The sequence below is a fragment of the Amborella trichopoda genome, chromosome 13, assembly GCF_054954075.1.
Source record: "Amborella trichopoda isolate Santa Cruz 75 chromosome 13, AtrichopodaSantaCruz75HAP2 v2.0, whole genome shotgun sequence".
Lineage (NCBI taxonomy): Eukaryota > Viridiplantae > Streptophyta > Magnoliopsida > Amborellales > Amborellaceae > Amborella > Amborella trichopoda.
Genome location: NC_142348.1, coordinates 9,902,427 through 9,925,234, shown reverse-complemented (window position 1 = coordinate 9,925,234; position 22,808 = coordinate 9,902,427). Strand labels below are relative to the sequence as shown.

The following is a 22,808-nucleotide window of genomic DNA, read 5'->3' as shown; positions in this document are numbered from 1 at the left end:
GAATTAAAGATGCACCTTAAAAATCAGGAAAAAGTTATTTTAATGTTGAAAAACCTTTTAATTGATCATCTTAATGTCGAGATGTATAAATATGGGAAAAAAAAAAGGATTTTGAGTCCTATAAATAATGCATCTTACAACACATTATTTAGACCATCTATTTTCAAGATTTTTATATATTTATATTTTTGGAGTTTAAAATTTTATGATTAAATATAAAAATAGATTTTGAGATACTCCTAATAAATTTTCACCACATGTGATAAAATTTGGAGTAAGCCTTAAGGTTGCAACAGCACCCTTTTTAATTAAAGAATTTTCAGGCCATCATAAAATTTTTAAATCTACTTAGATTGTTTAGGGCCTCAGCCTCATACAAAGCACAAGCTAATTTATTGTTGCCCCTCACTTTGTTGACAGTGAGAGCATATGCATAGGCCTTGATGCTGGGGCATGCGTTCCACCGCCACCACCACCACCACCACCCTCTAAAACTCTCAATCCCACCGAAGATCAGCACCCAAGACGCATCACCATGGCTGCCCCCGGCGCCTCTCCTCTCCAAGTACCCAACCCTACAACACCTCCACTCCTGCACCACCATGCACCACCTCCGCCAACTCCACGCCCACACCCTCGTCTCTGGCTCTATACACGACAACTTCGTCGCCTCCCGCCTCCTCTCCTTTACTGCCCTCTCTCTCTCCGGCGACCTCCCTTACGCCCGCCTCCTCTTCCGCTCGCTTCCGTATCCTGACACCTTCATGGCCAACACCCTCATCAGATCATACACCTCTGTTTACGGTGCACCACTACAAGCCCTCGAATTCTATGTTCTTGTCTTGAGCTCCGGCATTAATCCAGACATCCATACACTACCCCTCGTCCTTAGAGCCTGCTCGGATGCAGGAGCCCTCTCACTCGGTTCCGCACTCCACGCATATGTGATCAAGCGGGGGTGGACTAATTACTCCAATGTCACGAACTTTGTTGTTAAGATGTACTCTGAGTGTGGCTCGATCGAGCTCGCGCGGAGAGTGTTTGATGAAATGCTCCAACTAGACGACGCCTCATGGAATGTGATGCTTGGGGGTTACGCAAATAATGGGATGTTAGAGGAGGCACAGGGCTTCTTCGAGCAGATGCCGGAGCATGATGTCATCTCATGGAGCGTGATGATCACGGGTCTTTGTCGCCAGAGTAAATTTCGAGAAGCACTCATGTTGTTTCGTGATATGTTAGAAATGGGTATTTCACCAAACGAGAGTGTTACAGTGAATGTGCTCTCTGCGTGTGCGTACTTGGGGGCGCTGGACCAGGGGAAATGGCTCCATGCATACGATGAGAGAAAGCGTGCGAGCCTGACGGTGAAGACTGGCACCGCTCTGATAGATATGTACGCAAAGTGCGGGTGTATCGATGAAGCTTTGAAAGTGTTTCATGGAATGAAGGAGAGGAATGTCTTGGCTTGGAGCGCAATGATCGTGGGGTTAGCAGCAAATGGCCGACCTGATGATGCGCTCGGGCTCTTCTCTCTAATGGAAGACTCATGTGTTAAGCCAAACGATGTAACCTTCATTGGGGTGCTTAGTGCTTGTAGCCATGCGGGCTTGGTGAGCCAGGGGTGTGACTACTTCCGCTCGATGAGAGAGGTTCATGGGATCGAACCCACTGTTCATCACCATTGTTGCATGGTAGACCTATACGGCCGAGTTGGTCTATTAGAAGAAGCTCTCGAATTGATCCAAAGCATGCCCATCGAGCCCAATTCTGCGATTTGGGGGGCACTGCTAAGCGCCTGTAAACTTCATGGAAATTTGAAGTTAGGGGAGATGGTGGGGAAGAAGCTCATTGATTTGGAGCCGAATCATGGAGGTCGGTACGTCCTCCTATCGAACATATATGCAGCTGCTGAGAGGTGGGAGGAGGTCGCGGAGATGAGGAGGCTGATGAGAGAGAGGGGCGTGAGAAAAACTCCAGGGTGTAGTTTCATAGACGTAGGAGGAAAGGTGCATGAGTTTGTAGCAGGAGATAATTCTCACCCTCAAAGCAAGAGGATCTATTTGATGTTGGGTGAGATGGGTGAGAGGCTAAGGTTAGCTGGTTATGAACCCAACAAGGGTCAGGTCTTGCTTGATATGGATGAGGAGGAGAAGGAGATTGCTCTTGGCCATCACAGTGAGAAGCTGGCAATAGCATTTGGGTTCATTAACAGTGAACCAGGCACACCGATAAGAATCACGAAGAACCTTCGGGTGTGTGAAGATTGCCATTTCGCCACGAAGTTATTGTCGAAAACCTATGGTCGAGAAATCATCGTGAGGGATCGGAGTCGATTCCATCATTTCAAGGATGGTTCATGTTCTTGCAAGGACTTCTGGTGAATCCTTTGAATGGGGTTGCTGTTAATGGATCAAAGCTTTTTGATCCCTGTTTAGTTTGTATATGAACTATGATTGTACTGAACTTATGAAATTGCTTGCCAAAGGGGAAAGAAAGTATTTTTTGTTAATGGTAAAAAAAAAAAAAGGTATTGATCTCAAATTAGAGGCGAGAATGCATCTTTCGATCATTTTGGGATACAATGATTTCTCTTCATTCTTTGCTTCTTTTGAGGAACAAAATTGGGTTAATTTCTCATAATCCCTGATGTTATCCTCACTCTGACTATTCCAAATATTTGGGCGACATGCTACCTTCTACCTAGTACTACTTCCATAGGAATGGAACTGTTGTGGCACCCACCCTCCTAACCTCATGTGCTTTAAGTCCAATTCCCTGTAATTGCCTTCACCTGGTGTTTGAGAGGTTCCAGCTTTATTATTTCTTAATTATCCCTCTAAGAGATTCAGGCTTGGTTCATTAAAATGGTATATATGATTATCGGACGTTGATTTAACCTCTCTTCAAGAAAAGTTTCTATTTTCTAAATTATTTGGTCCCAATTGTGTTAGGACTTTTCTCTCTAAAATTCTAAATGATGGTCATAAAGCCAAAACCACACCTACTGGTTATTAAGGCTGGTAATGGTCTGGGCAGCCCGGCCTTGCCCCTAAAAATTAGGGCATGGGCCTCAAACTATGGCCCATGGGACGGGCATGGGTCAGTGCACACCCGGCCCGGCCTGGCCCAGCCCAGCCCAGCCCCCTTTTTCTTTTTTGTAATTAGCTCAGTCTAGCCGCCCGGCCCTGCCCCTATTAGGGATAAGATGGGCCCAGTATGGTGATAAGGGCCTAACTAGGGCCAAGGCTGGCCCAACTCAGGGGTATTTTAGTCAAGGAAAATTGTTTCATGTGGGCTGGACCTTTTTTTTACGTATGTGGTCTAGAAAGTATGTATAAAGGGTGTTCCATTTAAAACCAAAGTATGTATAAAGGGTGTTCCATTTAAAACCAAATGTTTTTTTACTATAATTATTATTTCTAGTTTTTAAATTTTATTTATTTTTTCATATTCATGATCTCTATATTAGAGATTACAAATCCAAAAAAATGAAGTCTTAAAATCTATCTCAAAAATAGATTTATTAAGAGACCCGCATTTTTACATATTCGGGTTTGGCCGCATAGCAATTAGGTCCTTTAGTAAATTTAACCCTATAGAGGCCCCAACCAAAGGACAAAATGGGCCCTTTATTGTTCTTTATTTCCACGCAGAACATATTGTTTTGAGGGGTTACTTTTTATTTTTCATTTGAATTAGGTACCCTCCTCAAAAAAAATAAAAAAAATCCCAAACAATCTTAATTTTGTATTGGAATGAAGAATAATGAGAAGAACTTTCATAATTTAACCCCCCAAGGCACCAACCAAATAAGAAAAATGTCATTGATTGTTCCCTATTTCCATATAGAATACACCGTTCAAAAGTAGTAATATGAAACAATTAGGGGTGTTTTTATCGTTAAGCACCCAAATACCTCATAGTATCGAATGACAAAAATATCCCTATTTGCTGTGCATTACTAAACAAATTGCTCTTTATTTGTAAAGAGAAATAATCAATGACATTTTTATTAAAGAAAATATCACCATATCCCTTTATTTTTAGTTTTTATTTCTTGATAAACTCAAGGTTTCAAAAGATAACTTTTAACCCCCTGGCTACTTTAAATCTATTTTTTAACCTAAACATATATGAAAAATACATGTTTTTTTTAAACCCAATCATTTCTCTCTTCACGTATATACTCCAAACTTCTCTCTTTCTCTCTGTTCTTGCGTCTCTCACTCTCTCTCCCCTCCCGTGTTTTTTCAAACACCTCTCTCTCTTCCTAATAATCTCTTAGCTTCATGAAAAATCCTTACGTTCTCCTCACTTATGTACCTCAAACTTCTCTCTTTCTCTCTCTTTTAGGGAGGACAAAGAGTGAGGGGAGAGAAATGGGAAAGATGGAAAGAGAGAGAATGCAGAGAGAGAGAACAAGAGGGAAATTTGGGAGGATGGTTTTTAGAAAAAGCATGTCTTTTTAAATTTGTTTGGCCTAAAAAACAAGTTTAAATTAGCTCAGGGGTGAGAAGAAATAAAATCTATAATTTTTATATCTCAAGATATCTTTTAAAACCTTGGATCTATTGTCAAATGAAACCTAAAAATAAAAAGTATGAAGATATTTTCCCCTTTTATTATTTGGTTGGGGCTTCTTCAGAGTCAAATTACTAAAGTGCCATTTACTCATTATTAAAATGCCCTTTACTCTTTCTCATTTTCAATACAAAATAAGGGTAATTGGGGAATTTCAATTCTTATTTTTTGATAAGTTACCTCTTTGAAATGAAAATGAAAACGAAAAAGTGCCCACTCAAATTGGTTTAATCCCCTTATTTGATATTTTTCCAAGGGCAATTGCCATCCCAACATTCGCAAACTCGGCCGATCCAACTCGTAACCGGCTAGTCAAACTGGAACTAGGCACTAGCCAATCCGGTTTTGACGAGTTTTGGTGGTCAGACCAAATATTTTTAAAAAATAATATATATATATATATATATATATATATATGGGTCGATCTGACGATCATAGATGCCTGGTAGTGTTGGAATTTTATTTTTTTTTCTAATAATCCAAATCACTTGAAATTTTAGGCGTGTGTTCATAAAAAATAAATAAATCTTCGAAAAATATAAAAAATATATTTTATATGAAATAAATTGACCAAAATACCACTGAAATGTTTCAAGGGGTATTTTTGTTATTTTTTTAAATAATTTTTTTTTATATTTTTATTAGGTGCGCCTTGATGAGAAGAACACACACTTAAAATTTCAAGTGATTTAGATTTGTAGAAAAATAAAATTCAAGCACTATCAGACATCCGTGATCATCAGATCGGCTCAGATTTAATCTGGACTATTGAGCTCATATGTCCATGTGAGCTAGTGGGCTAATCCCATTTTTTTCTATATATATATATATATATATTTGACAAAGATTAGAAAGTGGTTTGGATATTAATACTTATTTTTTCAGTTTTCTATCTTTTTTTGGAGAATATTGAAAAATACCCCTGTACACAAATAGATTTTTTTAAAATCCATTTTTTTACTATTGTTCGACTTCATTTGAATGTACTTTGTTTAATCATTCTGTAAATATACTTTTCATTTTCTTTTTGGATTTTTTTTGTATATTTTTTTTACACTTTTTGGACCTCCCAAGGCCTTTCCGGTTAGGTTGGTTGAACTGGCCAATTTACCGATTACTCGGACCCGGCCCTTGGCCGGTTTCCGAAGTGGGTTCGATTTTTCGAACATTGGTCCATCCACTCTAATTTTCTAAATTTTAAGATCTAAAATTCAACTCGAATCACTGTCAATTACCCTTTCCAAAGGGTAAACTTTCCCAAACAACCAAATATCAAAGAATTTTTTACGAATGTTTTCCCAACGATTTGACCAATGAACGGTTGGGATCTAGTCAAAATGTCAAAAGAAAACTAGCATTTCTCACGCTTAAGATGCTTTCAATCTAATTTTCATTATCAATCATCAAGTAGAATAGTAAAAATAAAGTAATTAAATTACCTTTAAGATAATTTTTTTATTCTGATGAAGTTTCTATAAAGCCTAGGCTTTAAGAGAACAAAATAAAGTTTTAACTCAAATCCACGTCCGGAAAGCACTTTTGACAAAGAGAATCTCCATGATAGATCCAAAATCAATTTTCAACACCGACAATAAAATTTGAAACTAAAAAAATAGTACAAATCCTTATGATCGTTAACACATATTTTTAGAACGAAATGGACAGTCTAGATAATTTATTACAATATATGCTAGTTTTAGAGCATAAAAGTTTTTATTTTTATTTTTACAACTATAACATTCGAGATAATCAACGTAAAAGTTTACCAATACTTGAATTAATTGCAATTTGACGAGTTATAAATTGAAGTTTAATTCATTTTAATGGCGGTGCATCCATATCAAACCGTCTTCCTTTTTATTATCTCAAACGTCTCAAACCCTGTAATCCATGATTTCATAACATGCTTAGGCGGTTTGGTGGGCCTAGAATTTGTCTTTACTAGATTGCATTTATCGAAGAAGCATTGGATCACTTTTGCAAATGACACGTGTCAACCATGTATACACACAATGTTTCGCTTCCCAATCCATTTAAACTTTTCTCTTTAAATATGGATGTATACGATGCTTTTGAAAGGGAAAAGTCTATATAGACCCGAGGCTCTAAACAATCAAATTAAAATCTACCTAAAAATTTTCATTAGAAGAGGTTGCTTTGATTCTCAAATATCCTGAAATTTATCATCTCGATATCAAGATGCATCGAAATGAGAAAAAAAATGGATTTCAAGTTTTGAAAGTAGTGTATTTGTAATGCATTTTTGGATCGCCAATTTTCAAGTTTTCATAAATCTATCGATCTATATTATTTTTAAAGCTTTAAATTTTATAAATAAAAATAAAAATATATTTTAAGGCTTTCACAAAAATTTTCAGTATTGAAACCACATTTCTGGGCACTATTTGAACCTAGGCTCTAATTTGATTGTTTAGAACCTAGGCCCTATACAAACCGCACCAATGAAGCGAAGCCCTTTTTATTTTTTTTATTCTTTTTTCCACAAAGTCGGACCTTTATTTTAAGGTGAGCCAAATAGTGAAGATATAAAATCCAGAGTCTTATCTAAATAGCGCTGGCAATGGCCTGAGCCTGGCCCGGCCTTCAAAAGCAGGGCTTGGGACATAAATTATGGCCCAAGTATCGGCCTCAGTCCTTCTTTTTTTTTTTTTTCCAATTTTATGATTGGCTTGGGCCCACGCTTATGGGGACAAGGCCTGAGCCCGGGCCACGGGCTGGCTGGATCCAAGCCTAGGTTGCTTCTATCCATATATGTAAAAGCTCTCGAAAAAGCATTTATCCAAAAATTCAGTCCCTTAAAAAGACCCAAATCCGGAATTTGAGCCCAACATCCGAAGTTTCAATGTCCATTTTACATTCTTACCTGCATGAATAGATAACATACAAATGGAAAATATGGTTTACCTTCTAAGTCACTATGCCGAGACTTGGCCTTGCACATAGTAGGAAGTCAAGTAGCCCCGAGTTATGTGTACAACTCAGTATTCACTGCATATAAAAAATTCAAAAAAATCTAAAAATTGCATAAAATGTCGAAATATAATACAAACCTTTTGATATGATATGATTTAAATTTAATTGCTGAGTATTTTTTGCGGCAATCACTGTTCTTATATTTTTTAGAGTTTTTAAAAGTGTACCGAACTGTAAATTGTTTTTTTCAATGCTCATCTACTTTTTAAAGCTTGTGTAACATTTTAAAGTTATTTTAAGTTTTATTTTATTTTTCTTATATTTTTTTATTTTTTTAATTTTTTTTTCAAAAACTTTAGAGCCTCTTGACCCGACCCTATACAAGACTCGGCAGAGTCCAGAGGATAGGGCTACGTATCTCTTGTCCGCCAACGCCAAAGGGCAAGTCGCCTGGCCAAGGAGAGTCACGACACGACACGACACGACACGCTGCATGTGGTATATCGCCCAAAGGTAACTGAGTTTAACTGACAAAAACAATAACTATCTTCTTAATCTTGATCCTTTAATTTCTTTTACAATGAGTAAAGTACTTGAAAATTAATCTACTAGAATCGTTAAATATAAAAAATCGTATATGATATCAGTCAAATCCGCGACGGTGGCGACCAAAAATTGTATACAGGATCCGTCAAAGCCAAAAATTTCATGGATATTTCCAACTTGAATGGACCTGGGTCAAAAAATATCTCAAAATGATTTATCTTTTAAAAAAATATATCTCATAATGAAGTTTCAAAGAAAGAAATAGGAAAAGCTATCGAACCTTTAATATCAAATTCAGGTTTGGCCATGAAGGAGCCAAACGCAAAAGCCAAAGGCAAAGGCAAAGCCAAATTAGGGTTTTTCTGAAAAATAGCAAGAGGGGCGGCTGATTTAACGAGGAATAATAGCAATGAAGCTCGACAATATATAGCTTGCGAAGCCGGCGCCTTAGGGCGTTGCTCACGTGCCATCACCGACACTTCGTAGTTCATTCAATGATATTACCGACCCGGTTTCTATCGGGCCGTGCCTGCATATGGATTTTAAGACTTAATTTTTATAGACATGTAATATATGGAGATCATGAATATGAAAAAATAAATAAATTTTAAAAATTAAAAAATAATAATTCTTGCAAGAAAACATTTGGACCTTTAGTTTCCTTTATTTTAGATGGCAAACCTACTTGCATCCATCTTTAAAATAGATGCTTTACACTTTCTGGACCGTATAGGTAGAAATGTGGTCCAACCCGCATGAAACAATTTTCCTAATATTACACCCCTCTCTCTCTCTCTCCCCCCTTTCTTGTCCTCCCCCAGAGTGTGCAAAAACTGGGGGAGAGCCAGTTCAGACCTGTCAGAGTGGTGAGTCCGAGTATCTCCGAGTTGGGTGGCCCCTTCTTAAAAAATAATTTTAAAAAAATTATAAAAAAATCTAAAAATAAGAAATTTATTTGTAATATATTTTTTCCTTTTTTTATCATTTTGGCAAAAGCTGGAAAGCGTTTTGGCCATGAATACTTATTTTTATGTTTTTTTTCTTTCTTTTTAGATTATTTTTTAAATGCCCCCGTTATAAATTGATTTTTCAATTTCTATTTTTTTCACTTATTGTCTAACCTCATTTAGATGCGTTTTATTTAATTTTAAGTCATGGATGCAATTTCCTGCGTATCGAGGTCTTTGCTGGCATTTGTTTAGAATGTAGACTGGTCGTTGCTTGCAAAAAAAAAAAAAATGAATGCGCCTTAGCAGATCGGCTTTCGTGTTAGGTTAGCTTTTAGATATATCTTTTTAGTTTTTGAGGTGTTATTTTTCTATTTCTACCACCTTTTAACCTGGTCGGATGGCCCGAGTTTTTGCACACTCATGAGCCGATTGGCTCTTGTCCAGGTTCTCCTAATTCGACAAAAGGTCCCCTGGTGCCAGTGCAGTGCATCACTCTCAATTTCTTTTTTCCCATTCTCGATGTCTCTTCTCGTATGGTCTCGGTGTCCTAAAATCTTCTCGGATTCAGATTGAGGCGTGGCCATTCTAGTTTTGGGGAACCTGGAATCGCTAGATTCTCACATATTTCTATGTATATTTTTTTTATGGGTGCCGTTTGTATAGGTCCAAGGCTTTAAAAAATCAAAATAAGATGCACTTTCAAATAGTATCAAGAAATACAGTTTCAATATTGAAAATCTTTATAATAGTTTTAAAATACATTTTCATTTTTAATTAAAATTTATCCATTTTTTCTATATCCATATATCTTGATGTCTAGATGATCAATTTGAGGAGGGCTCTAATTTGATTGTTTAGAGCCTCGACCATATAAACTTTTTCCTTTTCTTATCGAGTCTACACAAATATGACTGGGAATTTTCCTAGTCAGATTGGGTGAATTGATATCTGTTACCTGTATACTCAGGGTACTCCAAGTTCTAATCATATATCGCATGCCCAAATATATTCTACTCCCTCGGGAGTATAATGTTCATTTACTCCCTCGGGAAAAAACTCATTTAGGATTGATTTTAGAACATGAAATTTTGGAATATAACCTCTTTAACACATAGATTAACCTCAATAAAAAAAAATTTCCTAATGGCATTGTCTAAGCACTTGAAAAAAAAAAATGTCTCGAGATTGAATAAAAACCGTTCAATTTTTAAAGGATGAGATCTAAGTGCTAGAAAACTCAAATTTCAACTATTTTTCTTTTGAGAATAATCATCTAATGATTCTTAATTACTTCCTAAAATATCATATTGAAAAAAATCCTCCCAAGGAGGTCATCTGACAAAGGGAGTAGAAGTAAACTATGCTCCGAAAGGAATATACTATACGTATCTAGGGAAACACCAAACGGCAAGTTATGTGTCATGCATCTTTACCATCGCTCGTTAGGGAAAGGTTTCTATACTTCCCCTAAAGCATGGAAGATTTATGCTTCTCCTATCATCCAGCCGTCCAATTTTGATCAAGTAAGCCACTTACTGTTTGATCTTAGATCCGACATCTCAGAGTATTTTATTTTTAATTATTTTTATAAAACTTGTATGAATATGAAATTTGGTATGTGCCATCTTCTCATTGGGGCTCACCTATAAAAAATAGTAAAAATAAATTTTCAATAAAATATAATGACCAAAATACCTTTTAAAATTTTTAAAGGTATTTTGGTCTTTTTATTTTATTGGGAATACTTTTTTAATAGTTTTTACAAGTGTGAGTTTAATAGAGGATTGGATGCCCAAACTTTGGTGTGAAAATAATTTATATAAAAAATTAAAAATAAAATAGTGTAGAGACGAGACATTATGATTGGGGTAATATTATCCCTCCATTCATAATGGATGGATAGATAAAGGGAAGCATATAAGTTTTATGTTGTAGGGGAAGCATAGAAAGCTTTCCCTTGCTTTTTTAATGCATAACTATAATATTTCTTTTTCTCCATCTTTATTTCTCTTATTTTACAGGTTATTATAGTATTTCGTTCTGCCAACTTTATTATTTATCCCTCGCTCTCCTAGTACCATCCCAATTTTCTTTGACACAGTTAACTAAGATTTTCATTGAGTAAATGAAACAGAAGTATACTCCGGCTCACAGCCTGAGAAAGTAAAAGGAAAAAGAGAGACAAAAAAGAAAAAAATAAAAAGGGTACAACCTTTTTTTACACAACTAACTGAGATTTCATTGAGCAAAAATGAAAGGGAAGTACAATGAAGCACACCACCTAGAAGAGAAGAAAAAGAAAAGGTTACAGCACAAGGGCACTTTGGCTAGCCCATCCTAATACTATCCCAACTTAATTGCCTCACTTTATCTAGGACTCAATGCGCCGTTGATATTATAGCGTTTACTTCCCCCAAATTTATTTTTTATCCCTCTGTCTTTCCAGGGATATGAGAGGCCGAGATAATAAGAGAATGGAGTTGGGGTTGTGGCAGTAGCATTATTTGTGCTCCAGCTAAAGTTTAGGTTTTTATTCTCACCTAACACATTTAAAATCACTAACGATTTAAAAATGGGTAAGGGTTCATAATCCACTGAATTGCCCAAAAAAAGAGAGACCGAGATAATCGGACTTGTTCCCTTGGAGAATGGAGTTAGCCTGAGTTAAATATATATTTAAAAAATAGAAAAACATTCTAAAAATAAAAATAGAGGGGATTGATATGTGAAACATTTAGGGAAAATTACAACCCCTCCCCCCCTCGCCCCCCAAGTATACTATCCATGCAACTTACCCCCAGCTAACCTTTCCTTTCATTTTTTTCCCGACAACCACCTTTCCTCGCAAATACCTACCCAATCCAAAAAAAAAAGAAAAAAGAGACTAAACTACTCCCCTCTCTCTCCTTGTGGCTTCTACCCATGACTCTCTCCCCAGGTGTTTTACCCACGCAGTCCAGCAATGCGGAGACTTGCTTCGGCAATGAAGAAACACGCTCCAGCAATGCGGAGACTTGCTTCGGCAATGAAGACACACGCTCCACCAATGCAGAGGGTTGCTCCGGTAATGAAGACACACACTCTAACGGTGCAGAGGGTCGCTCCGACAATGAAGACACACAAGCTCCAGCAATGCAAAGGGTCGCTCCGGTAATGAAGGCACTGGCTCCAGCAATGCAGAGGATCGCTCCAGCAATGAAGACACACGCTCCAACAATGCAGAGGGTGGCTCCGGCAATGATGATACGCGCTTCATCAATGTAGAGGGTGGCTCCGACAATGAAGACACGCGCTCCAGTAATGCAGAGGGTCGGTTCGGCAATGAAGACACGCGCTCCAACAATGCAGAGGATCGTTCCGGCAATGAAGACACGTGCTCCAACAATGCAGAGGGCCGCTCCGGCAATGAAGATACACGCTCCAGCAATGCAGAGGGTCACTCCAGCAATGAAGACACGCGCTACAGCAGTGCAAAGGGTCGCTCCGGCAATGAAGACATGCGCTCCAGCAATGCAGAGGATCGCTCAGGCAATGAAGACACGCGCTCCAACAATACAGAGGGTCGCCCCGACAATGAAGACACACGCTTCAGCAATGCAAGGACTGGCTCCGGCAGTACACCTTTTGGAGCCACAGCGTTCCGGCGGTTGAATAGGTCGTTCCGGCAATGAAGACGAGTGCTCCGACAATACAAAAACGCACTCCGACAGTACAAAAATGCACTCCAACAGTACACCTTCTAGAGCCACATCATTCTGGCGGTTGAATTGGTTTTTTTGTATAATAAGGGCATTTCTGTTAAAAAAATAACAACTTTTTACCTTGGGGGTTTTTCGCGAGAAAAGGTGGTTGTGGGGAAAAAAGTGAGAGGAAAGGTTAGCGTGGGGGTAAGTTGCATAGATAATATACTTGGGGGGTTTGTAATTTTCCCAAAGATTTATATATGATTTTGATGTTATTTGCAAAGATTGGTGTGTTATCTTGGCCACATGCCCTATTTTAGTATTTTTATTTTTTGGATTTTTTTAAATATTCTCAATTATAAATCAAAATTTTCATATTTGTATTTATTTTTAAGCTAATTTGGATTTTATAGGATATTTTTGTTTTATTACACATTTACCTCTTTTATTTTATTTTATTTTTTGGCATTTTCCTATTTTTTATTTTTCAAAAGCTTTTGAACCTATACAATACTGGGGGGAATCCACTTTGACTAGCAAGAGTAACTAACCTTAGGCGCCATGGACTTGACTTAAGGCAAGTCTCTATACACGGGTCTCTCCCAATGTTTTAACAAATGGATAGGTGGGACAGATCATCCACGCCTGATCTTGATCCGCCCGTGATCCCCATCCAAATTGGTTGGATCGGCAATCTTGATCATTCTCGAAATGTCTGTATTCGTGATCTAAAACTAAATAAAAAATAAATGAAATAAATAAGAAATAAAAGAGAGGTTTATTGGGGGTGGGATATAAGGTGACCAAGTACAACATTAGATAAACTTAAAAAAATAAAATAATAATAACAATAATAAAAGTGGGAATTTTAGGGAGAGCTGGGTCTAGAAACTAGTTCGATCATGATCGACTCTACATCCAAATCGACGACCCAAATTGAAAATCTCCTGGTTTTGAAACACTTTTAAGCTTTTCTAATACAAAAATTATCTATTCCCAAAATTATTGCCTCTATCCATAAAGGACACTAGTGCTCTCTCTCTCTCTCTCTCTCTCTCTCTCTCTCTCTCTCTCTCCTAAACGATGTTACGTCATATGTGGCTGCTTGCCACAGGGATCGGCAAACAACATTTCCTAACATAACACGGGGATTGCTACTACCATTCAACGCGCATATGACCAAATTCGCCACAGGGTTCGGCAAAACGACTTTGAATGTCATAATTGGATAACTAATTCAAATACGATTTGCTGATTAGATTACTCTTTTTCATCTTTCCCTTCTCATATTATCATTCCTAATCTCCTATTATCATATAATACCTTCAATCAATTTTTACTTCGCTTTTCATAGCTTTACTGGATTTCGAAAGCGGTCAACAATTTCCTGCGAAGAAAGCAACGCAGATGCACTACCTCCTCTCTCTCTCTCTCTCTCTCTCTAGGCCCACTCTCTCTCTCTCTTCCTTTTTGTTGGTATCATACATTGCTTAGAGGAATTGACAATTTGGGGTATCCCAGAATCTTACCTTTTAACAAACCCAAGACTTCTATATGCATTTCAAGGTACACTTCATGGAGCCATGACATAGGGATCCATTATCAAACATGACCCAAAAGCCACATCTCAAACCCCATTCATCTGCTGAAACAATGCCTTTCTCTCTCCTAAAACTCACCCCAAAATCCCAACCCAAGCCCACGAAATCTCTCTTGCTTCTTCTCCTCTCGGTTCTTGCATTAGCTTGTTGTCTGAGTTTCACAACCATCTATGCCAAAAACTATGTGAGCTTGCGTCGGTTGAGCATCTCCTCTTTCTCTCTCTACCCCTGTTCCGCGAAAACGGAGGCGGTCGAGAAAGAGGGCGGGTCCCTTCGAGAGTGGATCGAGCCTCGGGTTTTGATGCATAATATGAGTGATGAGGAGCTGTTTTGGAGGGCTTCCATGGTTCCAAAGATTAGAGTTTATCCATATGAGAGGGTGCCAAAGGTGGCGTTTATGTTCTTGATAAGGAGGGAGCTGCCTCTTGCTCCACTGTGGGAAAGGTTTTTGAAAGGGCATCAAGGCCTTTATTCAATCTATGTTCACACCCATCCGGATTATAATGGCACCTTTCCTGCAAATTCAGTGTTTCATGGCCGCCGGATTCCCAGTAAGGTATGCACATCATTGAATCTCATTTATGTGATTCACCCTCTCTCTCTCTCTCTCTCTCTCTCTTAAATTCTCTAACATCAGGAAATTTATTTTGTTTGTTTTTCAATGTGTTCTCTTCAGTGTAGGAAAGCATGATTCGGGCTAGAACCGGGCCCTGGGCCGGACTTAATAACTCTGCACGAGTTGAGCAGGTCCTGGCCAGGCCCAAAAGAGTTAAAAAGTAAAAGAAACCGTAGTTTTTTTAAAAAAGAATATGAAAAATAGTTTAGAAATAATTCAAAAAGAAAAAAAAATATAAAAATAAGTATTTACAGCTGAACGCTTCTCAATCTTTGTCAAAATGATAGAAAATATAAAAAAGATATATGACAAATTAATTTCTTATTATTTTTATTTTTTTTTCTTTAACATTTTTTTTAATATCACGAGCTTGTCCACCAATCTTGAGATACTTAGACTTACCAAGGTGGTGAGTTTAGGTTGGCTCGCCCGAGTAATCAAACACCGGTCCTTTCCCTGCGAGTCTAGGTTGGCTCGCCCGAGCAGTCGAATATTGGTCCTCTCCTGCACGTGTAATCTAGGGCCTTTGCTCATAACACGGATGCAGATTATTGGAACCCCCTACCCTAGATAACATCTCTCTCTAGTCAATGAAACCCATATGGGACCTATCCTTACGCGTGGACCTTACCAAAAACGTATGCGTGGTGCATTGAGGAGTCATCCACCGTACATTCCCTTCAACGAACGTTGGAGGATGGAGATGGACTATAGTTTTTTTTTCTTTTTCAAGGGAATTTAGCTGCAGCGTTCGAACTAGAGACATAGTGGTGCAACAATCAACATGCGAACCGGCCATGCTCGAAGCCGGATTCACAGCGCTTGGGTGCCCTACCGTTCTATCGAACATCTATTCGAAGGAATTGTGGTGTAAGCCCCCAAGGCGTATAATGCTACTGGGGTAGCATTGTACACCATGGGGAAAAAGAAGTCCAAATTGATGGAGAGAATGTGGGAACCACAAGTTATAGCATGATCTCAATGGTGGATCCCTTCTATCCCCATCACGTGAATGAACCAATATAATCCAACATAGGCTACACAAATCCATAGTCCAATGGCTTATACCACCTAGTTTCTAATAAATACAACGCCCATTAATGGCTTGCTATCATGTTTGGACCAATATAGTTATGCTAAAAGTGGTTTAACCTATTGGACTTGTCAGTTCGGTTCGGTTCGGCTTGGTTTGGCTCGGCTCGATAACACTATATAGGAGAAGTATTATACGCATTGGCGGACGCATTTTTATATTTGAGTCCTTCGAGTCATGAAACATCTATCTGGATGTAAATGGTAGTCCCTCCAAAAAAAATTTAAAACGAATTGTCTAAATATTTCCTTCAAAAACTATTATTTTTAGTTTTAAAATTTATTTAGTTTTTATATATTAGTAAGTCCAGAGACTAGAAACCGTGTCCTTCTGTATAATAACAATATATAAATAAATTTTGACTATTTGTGAAGTTACAAGGGTTTGCATAACTAAGTCAATATACCCCATAGAAGTGAACCCAATGCCAAATATGTAACTAGTGGAGGTATAGGCAACAATGTCAACCTAATTTGCATGAATAAGACATCCCAACATAGGGGATGCCTATCACTATACATAACGTCCACAATGTAACCCTATAACTACTATTAGTTCATGTTTATAAAACACAATTCGCATTAATGAAACATGACAACCTGAAGAGGTGCATTATCAATACAGATATGTCATAAAATATTATTAATTGACATTAGCAAGGTCATATCTCAAGTTTGATTCTCACAACTAAACTAACAAAAAAAAATAAAGAACAAAGCTTATATAAAGTCGCAACTTTGAAATGTAGAATTAAGGTGCACATCAAAAATATGGCGGAAAAAGTTGTTTTGATGTTAGAAAACCCTCTAATTGATTATCTCGACATCGAGATGTACGGATATGTGAAAAATAAGAGCTTTCTAGTCCAAAAATAGTGCGTCTTGTAACACATTATCTGGACCGTCCATTTTTAAAGTTTTTCATGTGTTTATAGATCTATTTTATTTGAAGTATTAATGAAATTTAAGAGTTCATAATTAGAAATGTAAGTGGATTATTAGGCCATCCTAAGAATATTTTACACCAAATTTACATGTTATAATAAAATTTGGAGTTGCACGTTACTTTACTTTGATTGTTTAAATTGCAAACTTATACAAACCACACCCAAAAACAAATTGGAGGAGCTGCTTCACAATATCGGAATATGACACAAGGCGTAGTAAAAATTTAGGAGCATCCGGACTCTCCGTTAAGTATTATCTAAGAGTATTTTTAGGGCCCCAAAATTTGGAGATATAACTTTTTCATTCTTAGGACCAATCTAAAAAAGAGATCAAATGCATTATGGATGTGTGATTGAATTAAAAGAATCTGATTTATAGATAATCATATCTTCTTTTAATAATGGTGTCCACCTTTTCATCTCTTCATTCCACTTGGGAAAGATCATGGCCTCTCCCAATATATATATATATATATATATATATATATATATATATATATATATATATATATATGTGTGTGTGTGTGTGTGTGCACGCGCGTATGTGTGCGATTCTAAGTTGTATCTCATAATTTGATATCCAAAAAATAATATATGCTCTCTGTGCAGCATGCTGCATGCTCTTAGAGTCAAGTCTAACTATGTTTTAGTGTATGTTTGGTTCATGCTAGATAGATATTGGCTTCAGTGAAAAAAATTAGTAAACGATTATAAATCGCTTTTTTAACTGGGGATTGTAGATAATGGGATCATTTACCTTTGATACAAGGAGGTCACAATTATTTATAACCATTCAATGTGAAATCTGATATTTTTGGTGCGTCACAAAGTTCAAAAAAATTTCTTTTGAAGTTTGTGCTGGGTCAATAGAATAAATGCAACCATCCAATTTCATATCCAATGGTAATGAGCAATAGAGACGACCTTGGACCAAAGTTAAATTATCCCATTGTATACTCTTTTTTTTTTTTTTTAATGATCTTAGATTTTCATATTTGCAAGTTCAATTAAACAGGTTCTCGGCTTCCTTAAAATTCAAGGTCATCAAATACAGTATTTGCTAGTTCCATATATCCTATGTTCCAAAAGCTATGAAGGTTCCAACTTCCATTATCAAATAGACCCTCAAGCGTTTCACCATAACTGCGTGTAAAATGGTCAAAAAAAAAAGTTACCCACCTCATCTAATAGGAAACTTCTTACATAAATGGGTTTTATAATCATATCCAAAACGTTAATTAATAAGTGATGGTGTTTTTTTTAATCCGAAACTCCAAATTAAGAGTTTCGGGTAAAAAAAAAAAAATGTTATCAATGATTAATTAATCATATCCAAAACATTAATTAATCATTGATGGTTTTTTTTTTTTTACCCGAAATTCCAAATTAAGGTACTTTCTAAAAAAGAAAAAACTCCAAATTAGGGTACATTAAATGATATTGTGTGTGTGATTATAAAAATCAAAGGGTGAGAACAATACACGTGTTCGGTTTACATATCTTAATGTGGAAGTAAGGTTTCCAGCCCCAGCAAACTCACCATGACTTAAAAAATATTTTTTAAAATTATAAAATGGTACATATACATATCAAAATAGATATATAAATACTTGAAAATATTGAAAATTGATGAACGGTATAGATAACTTGTTATAATATGTATTATTTTTAAGACTTGAAATTATTTTTGTATTTATATCTATTTTCCAACATCAGAATACTTTCTTTTCGTGGATTTTTTTAGTTGCACCTTACTTCAATAATATAAGATTTACATCTCAAATAAACGTTTTCTATAATACAATGAACGTCCCTTTCATTAAATAAACTGTAGTATTTTTTGAGATATTCGAATAGGTTAACCTTGATTGAGAGCACCTTTCCTATTATTGTGAAATTAGAGCTTCATCTTATTTGGAAACTATGTAGACACTCGTCTTTGAACCAAAACGTCAATTAATACTACACTTAAAAGGTGCCATGCGTCCCAAATTATAATTGTTGGGGAGGAATTACTACTTTCGATTTTGTTTTAAGGGACCGTTTGAATGTTGTTAATAATAATTTTGAAGCAGAGCGCCATATTAGCATGGGAGGCTAAACAATATTTTTGCCTGTACAACATATAAGTAGGGCTGGCAATGGGCTGGGAGGCCCGGTCCAGCCCGGCCCTAAAAAATTAGGGCTTGGGACACATATCGTGGACCGAGGGCTGGGTTGGGGCCAGTGCTAGCCAGTTTGGCCTTCGTGTTCTTTTTTTCTTATTTTTCTTCTTCTTTTCCTTCGATTGTTTTTTGGGTCGGCTTGGACAAGCCCTATGGGGATAAGGCATGGGCTGGGGCCAGGTCTGGCCCGGCCCAAGACCGGGTCATTGACACCCTTAAAAAAATGAGTGTTTTCCATACGAGTGGAGATATATCTATCGGCCAGCAGCAAACGCCACTGGAATGGGTCCCGTGTATAAAGCCGCTCTGCGATCACTAATGGCCAACCCAAACTGGTCCTAAAAGTTAGTGTATTGGAACAGAGATCTCTTCATCAATTAACCTGTTGTCTTTTTGAAATTATTTAAATGTAACCTTAAAAAAGAGCACCTTTCTCATTATCTAGTAGCTAAGGTTTATCTTATCTATCTAAGAATGTGGACTTGCCAAGTAGAGTCTCGAAATTTCTTAAATTTTTTTTCCTTAGTTTAATAGGGTTGGAGCGGAAAAATCCAGCGGTTCAAATTCTAACTGCCTTGTTAGACCTGGTTAGATCAGAACTGGGCGGTTCTGGTTTCAATCGAATTTGGTGAGCTGGCTGGATAATTTAAAAAATTTAAAAATTAATTATAAAAAATCTCAAAAAATAATAAATTTTGTTTGTAATGTAATTTCTAATATTTTTCATCATTTTGGCAAAGATTGAAAAAAAATTTAGACATTAATACTTATTTTTACATTTTCCCATCTTTTTTAGAAAAAAATCAAAAATACCTTTGGGCACAAATTGATTATTTAAAATCCAATTTTTCATTAATTTTCAACTTCATTTGGATGTGCTTTGTTTAATCATGTTTTAAATATACTTTTCATATTCTAAATATACTTTTCATATTTTATTAGATTTTTTTGTATTTTTTTTATTTTTTGAACTCTTTTTTGACCACCCGGGACTTGTCCGGTTAAGCCTGTTGAACCGCTTCAGGCCCCATGTCAGGTTAACCATTCCGGATCTATTTTCCAAAACTGGATTAGAATCTCCTACCTATGCTAAAAATGAAACTCAAGACGTCAAGGCGTCATGTTATAGCGACCCACCACCCAGACCACCTAGTCATGAGCCTATTCAATTTCTCGGGATTTTTTAAGCAGTAGCAATCTCTAGTTGTTATGCTTTCGAAGATATTTACAAATTGTTGTCTGGCTTGATTGATTATGGTGCTGATGATTGCACCCACCATGTTTCTGGTTCAAATTCCATGTTGAGCTATCAAAAAAAGAAATATTTGCAAAAACAAAGATTGCTTTAGAGAACACTACTCTGTGACTGTGTCTAAAATTGCATATGGATGCAGCCCGTGCAATGGGGCCGACTGAGCATGCTGGATTCGGAGCGGCGCCTCCTCGCCAATGCACTCCTCGACGTCTCCAACGAGCGGTTCGTGCTGCTCTCGGAAGCATGCATCCCCCTCTTCAACTTCACCACTGTCTATTCCTACCTCACCAACTCTCGCCACTCCTATGTCCACTCTTTCGATGATCCTGGGGCCAATGGGCGGGGCCGATACCCTCGCCGAATGCGCCCCCACGTCAAGCTGTCTTCATGGCGTAAGGGCTCACAATGGTTCGAGCTAGACCGAGCCATGGCTCAAGACATAGTGGCTGAGTCCAACTATTATGGGCTTTTTGCCAAGTATTGTAAGCCCACATGCTATGTGGATGAGCACTATTTATCTACATTGGTGGCCCTTAAGTTTGGGGGCAGGAGTGCAAATAGGAGCTTGACTTGGGTGGATTGGTCCAGGGGAGGGCCCCATCCTATGAGGTTTGGTAGGAGAGAGGTAACAATTGAGGTGTTGAATAAGATGAGGAGTGGAGAAGGGAAGAGGTGTGGGTATAATGGTGGTTCCACTGACATTTGTTTCCTTTTTGCAAGGAAGTTTTTGCCTAATGCTTTGGATAGACTGTTGAGGTTTGCACCCAAGGTCTTGGGGTATTGATTCATTGAGGGTTTGAGAAGTATAGAACTATAGAGATGCAATTCTTTGGTGTATATAGCAACTTCTAATAAGGTAGAGGGGACCTGCTAAGAGATTCTAATAAGGTGAGCGCATTGGTGAAAAGTGGTAGAGAGACATAGAGAGGGATTACATTTGTTTGTCACTTTGTTGTACATGGCAACTCATCAAGTTGTGGGCTTCCAACAAAGTGCCCCCCATATTGATTGATTGCTTATTTACCACTTTTTTTAGAAATGGTGGGATGATAAGAATTTATATTTATTTTTTTGTAATTTTTATGATAATGTCTAGATTTGTACATGTAATAAAGTTGGTGTTTATTCCACTCAAGTATGTTTTTCATCATCATCATCCGAGCCCTATCCTAATTATTTGGGATATGTTACATGAATATTGTTCTATCATTCTGCTCATATGTTTAGGATTCATGAAAAGATGTATAATATTTTGCATTGGCTGCTCTACTTAACATAACCCTCTTTCTTTATATGGGCTTGGGACCAAGGTGGGTCCAGCCATTGCCTTCAAGTTTGTTCTTAAGTAAAAATCAAAAGTACAATCATATCTAGGTAGATCTATAGAGGAATGATCCAATGCAACGGTTGTATCATAGTATAATGCAACAACACTTCTAGAAAACCATATTTGTGGTATTTGTATGACGCCAAATTTTACACACACATTCTCTTCATCTCAATAATCAATCCTCCCAAAAACAAATTTCAATTTGAACCCTAAATATGGTCAAAATAAGTCCCCTCCAAAAACAAATCTAGGCCATTCGTTTTGTGAAATTCAATATCTTATCCTTTATAAACTCAAAATCATTTTTTTCTTCTTTAACATTGTTCATCTAATGATATTAAAGCCATCCAAAAAAATTGGAGATAAAAAACATCCTTCTAAGGCCTAGATCTAAGCATATCATCAAAATGAAATGGCCTATATTAATTGGGCTAAAAAAATACTTTCTAAATTGTGTTTTCAATTTATTTCTTTTTTTTTATTGTTCATTAGAATGAAGAGTGTATGTTTCAAATTTGGATCAAACAAATGGCCATACGATAGTTTTTTAAGGTTGTTGCATCATATTACTATACAACGGTTGCATGAAATCATTGCCCATATCTATATTTTCAAAACATGCTACCAAGTACAAATTATGTATGGATGGGGATTCTATGAGTCAGCCAACTCAAATGTACAAATGTGGCCTCTCTCTAAAAATCCATTTTAATGATAGATTTTTTATCTAATTTTTTTTATCGATTTATCATCCAGGCCAAGATCATGAATATGAAAGGAAAAAATAAAATTTTAAAGTTAAAAATATAACTGTTTGGTATTTTTTTTTGGCTCACATGTTGTTTATAGGCAGTACACTTTGCTCGGACGTTTGTGAGTAAGTGAGCTCTTGCTCTTGCTGACTATACAACAATTTTCCGTTATGCATTCAAATTTTCAAATTGAAGAAATCCCTCAAGTAAGTCTTCTGACCGAGGAGTAGATATACATTATAAGCTACCGCAGGAGCATAGCATACGCGCTCTTTTGCATGAAACCAAAAAGAGAACCTTTACTATAAGCATATTCAAAACATGCTCCTGCGAAGAATAACCTACTATAGTCC

General features: G+C 37.0%; 1 protein-coding gene and 1 pseudogene across 2 annotated transcripts; both read left to right on the top strand.

Annotated features, from left to right (window-relative positions):
• The first annotated feature begins 274 nt into the window (after positions 1-274).
• Positions 275-2,544, top strand: LOC105420490 (pentatricopeptide repeat-containing protein At3g62890 pseudogene; annotated as a pseudogene). Its single transcript, XR_016046838.1, has one exon. The product of XR_016046838.1 is annotated as a pentatricopeptide repeat-containing protein At3g62890 pseudogene (transcript).
• Positions 2,545-13,940: 11,396 nt separating this feature from the next.
• Positions 13,941-21,508, top strand: LOC18432185 (glycosyltransferase BC10). The gene is made up of 2 exons (XM_088854856.1): positions 13,941-14,854; positions 20,513-21,508. The coding sequence occupies exons 1-2, from the start codon at positions 14,306-14,308 to the stop codon at positions 21,155-21,157; spliced, it is 1,194 nt and encodes a 397-aa protein (XP_088710982.1). The 5' UTR covers positions 13,941-14,305; the 3' UTR covers positions 21,158-21,508.
• The last annotated feature ends 1,300 nt before the right edge of the window (positions 21,509-22,808 follow it).

Bases quoted from the DNA above. Each gene is read 5' to 3' on its own strand.
- LOC18432185 (XM_088854856.1), top strand. From the start codon at position 14,306: ATGACCCAAAAGCCACATCTCAAACCCCATTCATCTGCTGAAACAATG. The intron at 14,855-20,512 runs GTATGCACATCA...ATATGGATGCAG, and splicing joins GCCGCCGGATTCCCAGTAAG to CCCGTGCAATGGGGCCGACT.